The sequence below is a fragment of the Dipteris shenzhenensis genome, chromosome 7 (genome assembly GCF_047967505.1).
Source record: "Dipteris shenzhenensis isolate YYH24624 ecotype China chromosome 7, Dip_SZ_1.0, whole genome shotgun sequence".
NCBI classification, from domain to species: Eukaryota; Viridiplantae; Streptophyta; class Polypodiopsida; order Gleicheniales; family Dipteridaceae; genus Dipteris; species Dipteris shenzhenensis.
In genome coordinates this window covers 10,891,292-10,908,100 of record NC_141602.1, presented here as the reverse complement: position 1 = coordinate 10,908,100, position 16,809 = coordinate 10,891,292, and the positions used below count along the sequence as shown (strand labels likewise).

General features: G+C 41.0%; 1 protein-coding gene across 1 annotated transcript; it reads right to left on the bottom strand.

Annotated features, from left to right (window-relative positions):
- Positions 1-13,083: 13,083 nt before the first annotated feature.
- LOC147899942 (small ribosomal subunit protein uS13z/uS13y/uS13x) lies at positions 13,084-15,120 on the bottom strand. Its single transcript, XM_087377181.1, has 4 exons — positions 14,982-15,120; positions 14,705-14,865; positions 14,414-14,602; positions 13,084-13,347 (listed from the first exon to the last, which is right to left on the bottom strand). The coding sequence occupies exons 1-4, from the start codon at positions 14,982-14,984 to the stop codon at positions 13,242-13,244; spliced, it is 459 nt and encodes a 152-aa protein (XP_087233307.1). The 5' UTR covers positions 14,985-15,120; the 3' UTR covers positions 13,084-13,241.
- Between the last annotated feature and the right edge of the window lie 1,689 nt (positions 15,121-16,809).

Genomic DNA, 16,809 nt, shown 5'->3' with positions numbered 1-16,809 from the left:
CACAGATTAACTGGGGGTTAGCTTGACCTGGGTTTACCTAACCAACCCTATCCTATCTTGACAAAGGGTGGTTAGCTTGCCACGTGTCTGACTGTTGGGCACCGGAATCAAGGAAAGGTACTGACGGAATCTATGATATTCCATCGATAGAACTTCAGAGATGCTCAGCTTGGGAGCCCATTAGGTTCGTGTGTGGAGGCGTTGGCCATATGCTGAAAGTTTGCGCAGGTCATTGTGGAAGGCAGCCGTTGGTGAAGCTTCCATTGAAGGCGGAGCACGTTGGTGGAGAAACCGCATGGAGCATTTCTTGCTGGGGTCGCCGTAGTAACCGGATCGCGTAGCGTAGTGGATTAGCGGGTGCTATGCCACTAGTCCTTGCGGAAGCCCTGCCAAGCTACGCTTGGGAGTTGCAAGGTAGGCAAAGGAGCCTGTGGACATCCCGTGCTATGGCTTGGAATGGTGCTGGAGAGGTGATGGCTCCTGTTGATCGAGGTTGGCATTGGCGCAGCTAAGGTCGCTGATGGAGAAGGAGGATTAGTTGCCCGTTTGTTTGGGTGGCTATGGAGACTTTGCAGAGGCTGTTGTAGAAGCTCACTGTGAAAGGAGGCTTACTGTTTGGAGGAGGCCCATCGATGGAGGCGCAGTCGATTGAGTCAACTTGGAGGTCCGCTTGTGGCGTGAAGGTCTCTGCTACACCGTTTGCTATCACCCATGGAGAGCTTGGAGCGCTGCACAAAGGAGGTGAAGAATAGAGCCCATTGTGGGCTGGAGAGCCACTGGCTACTAGCTCTGTAGTTACTACAGAGAGCTTGGAAGGCCTTGAGGATGGGTGGACGGAGTTCACTTACACAACTGGATGAGAGCGTGCGTACCTTGCCTAATCTTTCAGGAGGTTGATTCAGTTGTTTGTCGTAGGAGGCATGGGTAGTCGTAGAAGTCGTGGCTAGAGCTTGTAGGACATAGAGCTACAGATGGAGCAGCCTAGAGCTTTGCCGAAGGCTTAGAGCCTTAGAACTACAAGGCTACAGGAGTCTGAGATGATGAAGGCGGCTGGCTTGCAGCAGCAGGTTACAAAGGACCGAACTTCATTGTCGAAGCTTGACAAAGGGAAAGCAAACACTTGCTACCTAGTCTTGGGAACCAGCAAAGGGTAGAGAGTTGCTGAAATTCTCGTCTCTCTTTCTCCCAAAACCAGTAGAGCTTCAGACTCTCTCTCTCAAACAATAGGATCTCTCTCACAACTCAAGAAACACTCAAATAAACTCTCTCTCAAATGACGGAAATCTCTCAATGATAGAACAGAAAACAAATGACGGAAATTTTCTATCAATGGACGGAAATTTCTCACAAAGGATAGATGAAATATCTCACCGGAAGTGGACTCGCACGGAGAACACTCAAGAGAACTCTCAATCTCACAATCTCTCTCACACTCTCAAGAATCGCAATGCCTCAGCGGAAGGCAAGGGAGCTCTGATACCATGACAAAATATGAAGAGGGGAGAGGAGAAGAGTGGAGATGAGGAGAGAGGGCACAGCTAGAAAGCACACCACAAATGACTAACTATACACTAGATTTAGTTGAAAAAATAGAATATATACAAACCCTTTTAGGGTTAGGGTTAGGGGATCTAGCCCTTTCCTTTATAGCAATCTATAAGGTTAGTGCTATGCACATATGATCACGTGATGGTGCTATGCACACATGATCACATGATGTTGAGCGTGAACTCTCAACAGATTCTTCAAAGTAGTCACAACATAATCATAGTCTTGAGGCATACTCTTCAAGAGCACAGCCATAGCATCATCTTCAATAACTGGAGAGTTGATTGAGGCCAATTGTGTCATAAGACTCCTCAAAGTATTAACATGAGCTGTACAACATTGTCTCCATCCATCTTAAGTTCAAAGAACTTAATTTTCAAATTCAACTTAGAAGTATGAGAGCTAGCACCAAATAACACATCTAACTTATGCCAAGCCTCAAAAGGGGATTCCAAATCTGAAATGTGATGCACATAATCATCTCCCAAACCTAATACAATTATTGCATAACTTTCTCTATCCTTTTAGCATCTACAAGTGTAGTTGAAGAAGAGTCACTTGCCTTCCCTTTACCTTTGCTTGTGGTTGATTCACCTTCTTGAGATGATTGATTTCCTGACTTGACCAAGTCCCACAAATTCTCTTTCATAAGCACAAACTTGATTTTCATTTGCCAAGTGCGATAGCCTTGGCCATTGAACTTGTCAATCTTAAAGGTAGCCATGGAGAGGGTCTTACCTTTATTAGGCAGTGTCTACTCTCTTGCAAAATGACTAATCTTGCTGAACAAAGAAATCTCCCTCACCATATAAATGTAGATTGCTAGAGAGAAACTCAAAAAAACCCCTAGTTGTCTAGCATATGCATATCTAGTTGGCTTCTCCCAAAGCTTCTTAGCCGAGGTCTTCTTTACCTTGTACTTTGTCCTTCTTGTAGTCTTCTTCAAGTGCTTAGCATTGGAAGAGCATTCAGAGCTTCGCATTTTGACAAGATATCAATGCCAACTAAACTTCAAATTGAAAGAGCATTCTCTGAATTGTAGTTTAGCACCCCTCAAGCATCAACCTCAACACACATTTGCACTTATTTCAAGCATGAAAACTCTCAAAATAGTTTTCTTCTTCTTGATGTAGTTAGAGTTTCGTTCAATAACAACAAGAATTGGGCATATTCCCTTCAACTATTACTTCAAACTATTGAAATACTTGCAGATGAATAAAAGTCTTGAAATTCCAACACTTGCTCAAAGTCAATGCAACGGATTCTTCAACAAAAACTGTCAAAATTCTCCAAACAATAAACATGGAAGTTGGAAACCAAAATTTGCACAGCTTGCTCTATCCAAGGGGATTTTTATGTAGAAATGAAGGTTGTATACCAGAGATTATCCTCAACCAAGAAAGAGTGAAATGTTGCACTAGGTCACCATAGCCAAAAGCTTAGCAAGTTCGACTGGTTTTTTGCATGTTTCTCCTCGAATACTTGACCAAATGAGCTCAAAAAAATTCATCAACAGCTTGCTTGTAGCATCGCCCAACCTGTGCTCAAAGAAATTTTGAAATGAATGACCTCAGAGGTGGATAGAAGAGGTGCATAATGACACAAGGGAAGAGCACAAGTGAAGGAAAAATCAAGTGTATTGAAATGAAGGGAGAACCTCCATTATATAGAGTGGAGAGGAAGGTGTCCTAGATCATAGGCACCTCCCCTACATCAGTGGCAATCAGCCCCTACATCATAGGAACTGGCTAAATTAAAGGAACCTCCCATGTGGGGGTCTTTGCACTTACATCATCACTTATGTCATGGTCTAGACACCTCATAGCACTAGGTGTGCTTCTACTACACACACACACACACACACACACACACATGTGACTCCCCTAGATGCACACATGCACCTTAGAGCAAGCCCTTGATCACATTTATCCCAACAGTAGAGTCTATCCAAATGGAGACTCTCAATGGCATTGCATTGAATGCATTCAAGGCACATGCACAAGTTATAATATGAAGAAGAGACAATATGATGTCTGTCCAAATGAAATGAGGGAAGATAACCCTGCTACTCGAAAATAGAGGATATTTGAACACGTTAATATAAAAGGATTGGAGAAAAAGAGATGGCTATTATCACATTAGGTTAGAAATGGGGTCTCAAAAGGGCCCCCAATTAGCCTTTCCTAATTTCAAGGGATTAGAGAGAAATTTGAGGTACACCAATGAGAGTTGGCAGGTCTTTTTCGTTGAGCATGGCACGAGATACCTCTCCAATATACCTGTTTTTCCCTTCTGCAAGTCCATTTTGCTGTGGGGTATGACTGCATGAATATTGCTACTTTATGCCATGCTCGTGCAGGAACCTTGCAAACTCATTTAAGAGGTACTCTCCCCCTCCAACTGACCTTAGGCATTTTATTTGCAAGCCTATTTCTTTTTCAACCATAGCTTTAAAAGCTTTGAAATGCCCAAACACTTCACTTTTATTTTTCATAAAACACACCCAAACTTTTCTGCTATAGTCATCAATAAAAGTGACGAAATAATGACAGCCTCCAATAGATGCAGCTTTAGTAGTCCACACATCAGAGTGGATTAATTCCAATGGCCTCTTACTCTCTTTAACATGTCTAGGAAATGGTTTCCTTGCTTGTTTTCCAAATTGATAGGCTTCACATACCTTATGCATTTCTGCAACCTTGAACTTAGGCAATCCTATAACAATATTTTGGGCCTGCATTAATTTAAGTCGTTGTACATTAACATGACCAATGCGTTTATGTTAGATATCAATATCTACAACTACACTGGTCCCATGTGCAAACATTGCTGCACTCAATTCAAGCATGTCCGCATCCAACGTAAACATCCTGCCCTTCTTCTTCCCTTTTGCTATCAAGCGACCTTTATTTTTCATATCCTCAACAAAGCATCCATGAGGATTAAATCTGACCTGCAAGCCCTACTCAACCATTTGACCAATGAAAACTAGGTTCTTGGTGATATTCGGGACATGAAATGCATCAGACAAGTATTTCTTTCTTCCATTCTGCATAGACAAAGGAATTTTACCAATCTGCTGCCACGGTCTCTAGATCGGCCTGCTCTACCTTTGCCTCTACCTCTTCCAGCATTTGAATAGAAGACAGTTTCTTTTTAAGTTTCTCCTAAAGAAGATGCACCACCATTTCTCTGCTCTTCAGAAATTAGAAGAGCAATCAACTCCTCAAAATCAAGAAATTTTTCACGGATGGCAATGGATGTCCGGACTTGTGCATAATCTTTTCCTAGACCATTCAAGGTCACAGAAACTAAATCATCATCTTCCACTGGCGACCCAATGGAAGCAAGTGCATCTGCAATCTTCTTCACCTTCATGTGGTAGTCTTTAATGCTCATATTTTCTCTCTACACATTATGCAACTCCTACTTGAGCTGCATTTTCCTAGCTTGCGTATTTGTGCTATTCATTTTTGTCAAAGTATCCCATGCCTACTTCGGCATGCTTGCATCCTGAATATGAACAATCATAGAATCTGAAATACTGATAGACAGCCAGTACATAACTTTTTTGGCTCTCTCATCCCACCCTTTAAATGCCTGCAAGTCCTGTTGATTGGGAACATTAGGAATAACTGGTTCTGGTTCAGCTCCAGTAATGAACTCCCAATAGCCTTTTACCTTAAGGAAATTCGTCATTCTAAACTTCCATGCTTGCAAGTTGTTCTTGTCAAGCTGTCACTTGCAAAAATATTCTGTCACTGCAAAAAACACAACTTCTACCTCACAAGGGCAAATCTGCAAAATTGATGAAAGTTGTATTGGACCACACAGTCACTTCCTAGTGACGATTTTGCATCAATAGGCAATAAGAATGATTCTGTCACTCCCAATATCTCTATGCACAGGCATACAATGCAATTTCTATGGTAGCTTTTCACTAACCTGTAGAACAGTGGTTGCACAGCAAAAACAAGGCGCTTTTCTGAGTGCCTACGAAAAACTTCCGCCACCAAAATGGGCCCCGAAATGGCCTTAAATCAAAGAAATAATGTCACCAAGGGCTTTGGCCTTTCTCGCAGCATATAGTGCCCTCTCGCCACATGGCGAAGGGCATCCCAATTTGAGACAATGCACTCTTGCACTTTCTGGCTGTGCTACCTGTAGAGATTTGCTCCCAAACTCGAAAAAGGAAAGCAACACTGATCCTCTTACCAAGACACCACGAACTTGGTTTGCTTTCTTGAGCTCCTTACCATGAACCGAGCTCTGATACCATGTGAGGAGAGTGGGAGACAAGGAAGGAGTCTCACTTGCAGCTTTCTCACATACAAAATGGGGGAATACACACAAAGATGGAGGATGAAAATAGTTTTCCTCTTCTTAGTTGTGAAAGCCAAAAGAACTCTCTAAGTACAAAAGGAATAGGTGAGCCCTATATGTGGGTCTCAAACCAAACTCAGCTAACTAAGGTGGTATACTAACTGAGCCACTAACTAGAGTACATAAAGATAGCTATCATCCAGCTATTATTCATGGGCGGTGTACCAACCACATCTGTAGCTAACAAGTCAGTGACATAAATGCACAGCTGTCACCCTGGCATATCACGAGTGGAGCTCGATATCTCAACAATATATATATATATATATATATATATAAGTGCAGGTAAAGGGAGAACAAAGCGAGCAATTGATCGAAAAAAAGTGACGTAACACCGTTGAGGATTGAGCACACCCTGCAAAAAGATTGCAACAGTGCATGGAGCTGGTTAAGTCTATGCTATTGGAAGCCGAAGAGCTACGAGTGAGCTATAAGGGAGACTGGTCGAAGCTGCAACAAGCATGAAGCCATGCAAACAAAGTACGTAGAGCAAAAACCCTCCTATGGCCATCAAAAGCTTACAAGGCTTGTGACAACCAGCCAAGTGCCATCGTAAAAAGTGCACCCATGAAAGTGAGACAATGGAAGACGAGTTGAGGACCTCGATCCCATAGTTCACGAGATGAAGCTATGTACTGACGAACTACATATGGTCCTCCACAAAAGCCAATGCCAACAGGCAAAGAGCAAGTGAAACCAAGTATTGAGTAAACTCGTAGCTTGGCAAGCCAATTGAGAGTGAAGATGCCAATTCGTAGTAATGATCATAGTAAAAATGGCAAGCGAAGAGCCCTTGAAGAAGTAGATCTCTCCACACACACTATGAGAAGTGGCGACTCTATGAGAAGCACACTGAACAGAGGGAGGCTATACAATGAGAGGATGACTGCATATGAAGGTGGCACAAGTGTTGAGGAGCACGATATGAACAAGGAAGGCAAAGGAGATGAGAGGGAAGCGCACACGAAGGTCACTTTGATGGCTACGTTGTGAAAGTGGCCGAGCTTAGAGAGGAGCTGACATAAAGTCAGGCAGAACCAAGTGTATGGATATGGGTGAAGAAGAGCTAAAAGTGAAGTGCTAGGACTAATAGAGCAAGGGTGGGAAGAAGCTCTAGGAGAAAAAGAAGTGGAAGGTGAAGATCTATGAGCCATACATGAAAGAATGAATAAGGCATCAATGAAGGGCGGTGGGCTAGCCGACGTGCCAACGGTGGGCGTGAGAGAACATGCAGACAAGGGCGGTGAGTTAGAGCAAGGGCGGTGGCGAACATGGTGGTAGAGTTGCAAGGTAAGTCAAGTATACTAATTATGTAGGGGTGGTGGTGGAGGATGCATGTGGGTCTAAAATTATTTAAGATAGGGGTTTATAAGATAATTAAAGAGTAGCATAGAAGAGGGGTAGCATTGTAAATTAGTAGTGAGGTTGGGGTTAGAGGGGTCAATAGCCACTTGGTCGTAACATAATTAAGTTAACCCCAACAGTTTAAGGTATACTAAAGTAAAAATTCTATAAGGGACGGGGGGAATAAAAGCTAATGCTTGGGAATAAAAATACATTAGAAAGGAAAGAACGGGGTGTAAGAAACTTGTAATTAATTAGCCTTAAGTGCAACCTAAAATAGGAGCGTTAGGAAATAAATAAGAAGTTAAAAAAACCATAATCAATTTGATTGACCAAAGTGATAATGAAATTTAAAGGGGAAGGGGGGAATAAACTCCAAAAAATTAATATAGGAAAAACTCCAAAACATATGTTAGAACATTCTAAATCAAAAAAAAAGAAAAAAGTTATAAGTATCCACAAAGCAAATGCAAACCCAAAGCACATAAATGGACAATTATAGGAGGAGCAACCATTATATAAGAGCTAACATAAGTAAATATGACAATGACAAAGAGACAATAAATAAACAAGGGGAGTTTAATACAATAGCTAATACAATATAAAGAGATTAGGTCTAGAGGTAGAGTAGAAGTTATACAAGGGAAAATTAGTGTCATTCCTACAAGGGAGCCAAAATTTATTGTAGCACATAAATGTGAGTTGTCAAAGAAATTAGGAGAGAGAGAGAGAGAGAGAGAAACCGTGTGTGTGTACATGCCTATGTGTGTGTGTGCATGTGTGTGTTGATGTGTGGGCGGGTGTGTGTGTGATCAAGAGAGAGAATGTAGAAAGTGTAAGAGAGAGAAAAAGAGAGAGATAGAGAATGTGTGTGTGTGTGTGAGAGAGAGAGAGAGAATAGAGAAAATGTGTGTGTGTGTGTGTGTGTGTGTGTGTGTGTGTGAGAGAGAGAGAGAGAGACCTATGTTGTTGTTGGTGTCTGAGATCCACTAGTCTACTTTTTGAGAAAGAGTCTATCCTAGCCTGCTTCAATAAGGTGACCTATCTAGATCTTTTTTGAACAAAGCAAATACAAGGAAAGGATGTAGTCAACAACAGCCAATGACATGACTACTACAAAAAGTGAATGATGCTTAGAAGGTCAAAAGTAAGAAGCACTAAGTTAGGATATGAATAGCATGTCCATAACAAGCTATCAACACATAGCACAAGGAAAGCCAAAGAAATAAGCAACAAACATGACTCAATAGACCAACCAAAAATTGTGAATGCAACATAGCAATAATATAACTGGATGGTCAACTACAACCTAGAAACAAAGAGGATGAAATAGCACAAACTAATAGTGACCTAACTAGGCAACATGACCTAAAAATAGCACCCAACACCCAATAGCCAAGCAAAGAAACCTAGCCGATGGATGACCTAAGTACATACAACAAGTTGAAGGATGTAGCAATGACTAGCATTAGCCACCATCAACCCGCACAATGAAAAAAATAAAAAAATTTAAAAAAAAACCCGCACAATGGTAGTGGTTAGCTCTACAACAATATACAAGGCTCATTTAGCAACACAATGTGACAAGCCAAACAATAAAGTAGCTAGCAACCTAGAAAAACAAAAAAAGCAGCACTTGAATGAAGTGTAGAACATAGTGATGACCCATTAGGTAGGTGATGTATTGAAGATAAACAACAAAGGAAAATTTTAAGATGATAAAAATTTGGCACCAATCAATGTGGCAACTTAAAGGGTGACCACAAGGTAGGTCAAATATTTGACATGTGGAAAGATAAGTTTCCACATCATCTAACACATGGCACATAAGCCATGCTATCAACATTAGTAAGTAATCACACCTATCACATCAATATGTGTGTGGTCCTATCACATTAACACATTCCATATCACCCACCAATCCTGTCAGTATCTACCATGTCAACATTGCCATGTGGTAGAGGGCCATCTAAGCCCTATTACCACCTCCTATGCACAAACATACCACATCAATATGATCCATAGGAACACCTCTTCATTGGCACACATTGTATGTGCATCTAATTGCCACATCACCTTTTCTTGATTAGATTCTTGCAAGCCATAACTTTTGATCTAGAAAGGACTTGGAGCTGGTCTAAAAAAAGAATATGTGATCAATTTTTTGAGCTCTATGAACTTGGTACATCTCACATAAGTTTTTATACTTGCCTTTGATAGTTTCGAGTTTCTACATTAGTAACACGTTTTGGCACATGGAAGCCTCTTTATTGATGCATCTGAACCTAGTAAAAATAACTAAGAAAACAAATTATTTCTTGATTTTAATTGCTATGACAATTGGTGTAGCATAGATTACTATAGATTATTAGTCCATCTTAGAGGAGATTAGTACATCTTAGCATAGATGATTATCATAGATTAGCATAGATGATCAGTACATCTTAAAGGAGGTTGAACTCCACAAGGCCAATTGATCCCTTGCCCAAAGTAATTCAATTAATTCCTCTCGAAATTGTTCCCTTCACTCGCATGCAGCTTCACACTCAATTCATATCATAAAACTTGAGCATCTAGAGGATAGTTACCAAATCTCATAGTATTCAAAGATATTGGGATTGTACCACTTGATAGATTTCACCTTGTTTAGTTTTCACTTTACATGCATGCATCTTAAGCCTTATTAGCTATTTTTTAAGCATTTTTTGCACACTGTTTAGGCTTATAAATCCATCTAGGTTATTCTTAATATCTTTTTCCATTTAAAGCTTTGTAAATATTGGATTACATTCTAATTTCTATTTTCACCTATAGAGTAGATTGTAGTTGTTGTAGACAACTTGCATCAAGAAAGTAATGTACCCCATAGAGATGGTTCAATTCATCCTCGATGGACTAGGTAAAGGAGATGAGAACATAGTTTAGAGTATTGCTATACAAAGGCAAGTTCCCTCACTTAAAAATAGAAATCAATGTTACTTGGTAAGGAATTTAGGAATCAAGCCATTCAAGCAAGGAAATGCCAAATCCAATGAGCAAGCATTTATAGTCTCAAATAGAGGCAGAGATAAAGTTAGGACATCTCAAAGAAGTGGAAATCAACATCAAAATCAAAAAAAAACAACGGCATCCATGTCAACAGTAGTAGCATCACCTTTAGCATCCAATGGAGGGAGATGTCAAGGAAGAAGAAATTTACCTAGCACTATGCAAGAAGCAGTATGGCCAAGGACATCGATCCAACAATAATATGTGAGGAAGAAAACCATCAACATGGACAAGAAGGTCAATCTGTGGGAGAGAAAACCCTCAACATGGACATCTACATCACAATCATTATGCCAATGAAAGCAACACAATCTATCTTATTTTTTAGGGACGCAAATATTAATAATGATTCCAAGTTAGAATGCATTTATTATGTTGACCATACAAATTGAGATCCATGGTACATTGAGATTGGTGCATCCTCTATTGCCTCTTTCCCACGACTTCCGCAGAAAGGAAGTCAATCCAACAACCATATGTTGGGGAGAAAACCATCAACATGGCCAAGGAGATCAATCTGTGAGAGAGAAAACCATCAACATGGACATCTACATCACACTATGCCAATGAAAGCAACACAATCTATCTTATAATTGAGGGATGCAAATATTAACAATGATTCCAAGTTAGAATGCATTTATTATGTTGACCATGCAAATTGAGATCCATGGTACATTGAGATTGATGCATCCTCTATTGGCTCTTTCCCATGGCTTCTATAGGAAGAGCTGAGTATTGTCAATATGCAAGGTTTTGAGGCTTTATGTCACCTATAGATATATAGGTGTGATCATTTGTAGTATAAGTATAGCTTAGGACCTTGGGTCATATTTCGGTGAGAGACGTAGGCTTAAGTGTGGGAAGCAAACATAGTGCAAGTGTGAAAAGAACATGCATCATCATGATTAGGGTAATGAAGGCTTTTTCCTTCATTGAGGGTTAAAGGGAGTAAGAGGAGCTTAAGGGTTAGAGGGAGTTTCATGGTTCACAAGGAAGTTCCAAGGTTTAGAAGAAGGTTCCAAGGTTTAGAAGAAGGTTCCAGGGTTTAGAAGAGGTTCAAGGTTCAAAAGGAGGATCCAAGGTTCAAGGTAAAGTACATGGCACGGAGAGTTCGTCTCCCTCGTAGATCATAGAGATCAAGGATTGAGGGACTAAGAGTTTAAGGGAAGCATAGGAGTAGGAGATAAAAAAGGTGTAAGAGCGGAGGGAAGGGGGAGAGAGCGAAGAAAGGAGAAGGAGGAGGGAGTAAAAGGAAGGAGGAAGGAGGAGAAGGGAGGAGGAGGAGGAGGAGGAGGAGGATTTGTGAGGAAGAGGGAGAGGAGGGGTTGCAAGGTTGGAGAAGAGGAGAGCAGGAGTTTCAAGGTTAGGACATGCTTTTGAACACTGAGTGCAAGGAAGCATGGATACTTGGAGACAATTGCTTAGAATACCAAAATAGATACAAGCTCAAGTATCAACTCTCTATACTAGTCTAGCTTGCCAACGCTCCTATTGACTCAAGCCTAAGACTAGAAAAGCTTCAACAAAATCCAAAGCCCAACATGAAAGACTTTTTTCATGAAACCGTTCCCAATTATGATCATGGTCTTTGAAAGAAAGACAAATAAAAACAAATAAAGAAGTGGCATTTGGTAAAACTCCATTTGAGAACTAAACCACAAATCGTATTATGGTTTCACCATGGCACTAGTGAATAAATTTTGTAGATTATATTCTCTCAAATCTTGCAACTTTATAAGTCTACACATCTAGGCACATAAGTTAGGTCCACAAACACATGAACAATTTTTTCCACTTTTAGACACTACGGATCCACAAATAACATCCCATTCCATAGGAAAGAGAACCAACAAAACAAGAACTTTATCTCCAAATTAGGACACAATCCTCAATATTTCTTAGGTGAATAGATGATCATATTGTATATCTAATTTAGGCAGCGCATGGCAACCAAAAAGCTCCAAGTATGCACTTTCACAATCTCTAGGTGAAAATAGGAAGCTATTATGAGCTCAACATATAACATTGATAAAATCAATACAAGAAGAAGGTACATACAACTCAAATTTATTGACATTGTCAATAACATAAGTCCTAAGCATCATCATCGACAACCTCATCCTTTTCTCTCCTACAACATGCGAGTCCTAAGCCTCAACATCAACAAATGCTAAGAAATGTCCAATTTAGCAGGACATGAAAAAATAGATCCTGCAACGAAAAAATATTCTCCCTCCACACAGAGATCAGAACACAAGCACCCTCGCAGCCTGAGCTGTACATTCATATTTATTGCACATGTGGGGATGAATAGGATTTGAGAAGGATCTTCAGCTTGTAGGCTGCACTCCAACAGACTGGCTATCAGATGCTGACAGCAATAGCCAGGCATGGAGACAGACACATTGAGAGATGGCTACTTAGAATCTAAGGCATCATACAGGGTTACCTTAAACAGACGGCTGCAGTTAACAGTGCTGAACATGAATGAAGAACAATAAATTTTGAAGAGAACACTGCTAATTACTACAGAGAGCCCTGCATCTTTAAAGGTAAGACTGCCAAAAAACACAAACCTTCTTGCATCTTCTTCAAGAAGCATTACTCCTATAATCATTTATTTGACAAGTTTATACATGCATAAATAGGAAGTATCAGGAGAGAATCTCAACCGAAAGATATAGGTGAACAATGGTTTCCACAATACCAATGAAAGGATGATATTAAGGGGAATAGAACAAAACACAATATAGACCAGTATTGAGTATCTTTAAGGCAGCAAAATGAAAATGCTCATTTAAAAAATAGCACATACATACTTCTCACAATTCTCAATCCTGTTGAAAAATTCAACGTCTGCTTTTGCTTAAAAAATCTGCTCACCAGTGATAGTATTAGCAAAATTGGCATCTGCTCTTTTACCGCTTCTTGGAAACACCTACAGTTCTACCTCGTCTACCAGTGGTTTTGGTATGTTGTCCCCGGACCCGTAAGCCCCAATAATGGCGAAGACCCCGGTGATTCCTGCAAACATCAAACAAATATATGAATAGAGCTGTTCTTTTCACAAACTTGGCATCATAAACAAAACCTCACCACATTGCACAGTTCACTTCACGAAAGCATATACTCACAGAGCATTTGACTGATCATACCTTGCCACAATACCAGCTCCTGCCACTTTTCTGGGTTTATAATAATTCTATGGTCATGAATGGAAGAGTCGGAAAGGCAATGATGAAGAGATGAACCCCCTTAGGGTACAAGGATTACATGATCTTCATTTCAAGATCCATGACCTACTTTCAAGAGCTCAAATTTTATCAAACAGATGAGGCCCCTAATGACAGACAGTAAAACCATCAATTCTATCATGCATAGCAGGGACTAGCTATAATGACAACCAACCAAGGATATCAGCACCCAAATGTTGATGCAAACCCTTGTATAATTTTTTACTTTTACCATCTATACCCCCCCTACCCCCTAAACTGCACCGAGTATAAAGGTCTTCATTCTGACATCCTTCAAAATGAAGAATTCAACCTAAACACATTCAGCTACAAACTGCTTGTGAGGACAAGAAACTTGTTTTTTACGATACCACTACATGCCCCACGCACACTCGTGCGGGTACATTTAACTGTATCTATTTATATATGCACACACTTTGAGGGGGGAGCAGAGAGAGAGAGGAGAGGGATCAAAAGGACGGCATTTAAATCAAGAAAGCTGTTGTTCGAACAGGGGGGAGAATCGTATGTCCTCGCGGCGAATAGTAAAACTTCAAGATGCTAAAACGTTCTAGGCCGCCAGGTGCCAACACGCTTTCTCTCTTTACTCCCTATGATGATTAACAAACGGAAAGAGCTCAAACATGCTCAGTGGCTACCACGCATAAAAAACAGATACTTAGCTACATTCCAAGCTTTAGACCACCTGAAGTACTACAAAACTCAACAAAAATGCGGGTTCTACAGAGATGGAGCTCGGGTAGTACTATAGTCACTCAGCCACTCATGGGCCCCATCACGAGACGAAGCTGACAGAAGCTAAAAGCTTGGTCGCAGATCATATTGCTCCAACGTACCTGATCTTTTTCAAACGCTCGAGGTCATCCCTCAGCTTCATATCAAGAGCATTGGACACAACTTGAGAATATCGACCGTCCTTGTAGTCCTTCTTTCTGTTTAAAAACCAGTCCGGGATTTTGAACTGCCTAGGGTTTGCCACGATGTACATAAGATTCTCCAACTCTGCAGCCGAAAGCTCGCCAGCCCTGTGGCAGACAAACAAATCAAACGCTGAAAACCCAGGACTCCTGGAAAACGTAACAGACAGGTCCAAATCAAATAATCCGACGGTAAGAAATGCAAGCGACCTCTTATTCATGTCCACATCCGCCTTCTTGCAAATAAGGTTTGCAAAGCGGCGGCCGATTCCCTTAATGGAAGTCAGAGCAAACATGATCTTCTGACGGCCATCAACGTTAGTATTGAGGACGCGAAGGATGTGCTGAAAATCCTCGTTTGCGACAAGAGACTGCAGGGAGGGGGAAAACAAGGTGAGAAAAGCTACAAGAAGGGAAAAAGAATGAAGAGAAATTGGCCTGATGAGGAAAGAAAGAAAATTGAAGATCTGAAGCAGGAGAATCATACCATTTTGCGAAGCACCGCGAAGAAAACGGTGGCAACAGCAAAGGCCTCCAATCTGCAAAAGAAGAAGAAGAATGCTTTGAACACAGCTTTTCTCAACACTCCCGAACCCTAAAATGATTGTCACCAGTTAACCCTACCAACAAATACACACTTACCCAAATTAATTCATTTATCCACATTAATTCATTACCTTGCTCACTAACCCACGTTCCTTCATTCCCTCCCTCCTACTCGTACACGTCCATCGTCTCGCAAATGTTTAGCGATGCAATCTCATTTTGCGCTTTTTCAACTCATAGCGATCCACTATATGTACCTGATCATCCAAAGTAATGCAAGCATCGATCTATTTCGCCACACAATCTCTCTTCACTCTCTACGCTATGCACAAGCACAGTTGCGGATTGTGCACCCTTTCAACTACATTTGTGTCGGCTTACAGTTGGCACTATTCATTGTTTAGCCACAAAACACATAATTTTCTCTAACCCAATATGAAAGCTTGTGCCGAGGCTTTGTCGATGGGGTATTCATGCAAGGAGATGAAAATACTTGGTTGGAAGAATCTTTCACAAGTAGCTAAGTGTCTGAAAACAAGGTGAAGACATAGAGAAACAAACTATCTTCCCAAGAGTGTGTGTTACACTAATGAAAGCCAAAATGAGGATATTTTCCTCTACATAGGCATACTAATCCTAATACTCACCCTAGGGGGGAAACCTCCTACTAGAGGAAAAAGTGCCCCAAGGGTGGGTTCACACCACACTACTCATAATCTTAAAAATCCCCCTATAGTTAGTGTGCAAACATGTGTAGAGAATGGAATAATTGCCAAAAGAAAGTAAGCCCAAAGCTTTGCAGAAAGCTTCAAACTTTTCTCTAAAGAATGGATCAATTGCCAAAAGAAAGTAAGCCCAAAGCTTTGCATAAAGCTTCAAAGTTTTCTCTAAGTAGTGCCTTGGTTACCACATTCTGGTATGTGGAACAATAGATCAATAGAACATTCTTGGTTACCCTTCCTACTTCGCCCTTTTTTTTCCCCTGATGCATTCCTAGGCCTCTACTATTACCTCTGCCCCAATCAAGTCACCTTGCTCCAATCTACTCTAACACACCCCCTAATCACACTTCTTCTCTTATTCTTCCCTCCTCTCCAACGTCAGCCACCCACTCTAGTCTGCTCCCACAGCTACCTACTCCCCAATTGCGCCTCATCTTCAGTTCACATTGCAGTCTGCTCGCTTAGTTTCAGCTGCACTCCCCCTCTACTCTAGTCCTAACCCCACTCTTTTTTCCTAAAGAAAAGAATGTTCCAACCCCCCTTTACCGAGCCTTGGATTCGGTTGGGTGCTTGGACTACAGACAAGGGTGTGAGGGCCTTGTACCCTTCCCCCCTCCATGAATTTTAGAAAGACACCTAGAGCCCAAAAAAGAAAAAAATAGCAAAAGAAAGTTAGACCGGACCAACGTGGACAAAGGAAGGAAAGAGAGAGAGAGAGAGAGAGAGAGAGAGAGAGAGAGTAGAATTCAGCAACCACAACAATAATAGAAGGGACAATAACAACAACAGGATATCACGAATTACTTCAACAACCGAATGACACACAGAGCGGGTCTTTGGATAGATAGCATCGATGTACATAGATCTACATTCACACAACCACATCATCTTTAGCTAAAGTATTTCTATTGCTAAAGTATTTCTCCTTTATTAGCTGCTGTTTATTGCACTCAACGCCGCCGCTTGTTAGCACTACCTTGTAAGGTAGCGCTCTCCTGAGAGTTTTGAAAAAAGTGTCCTCCCAATAGATTTTGGACACCCCATTCT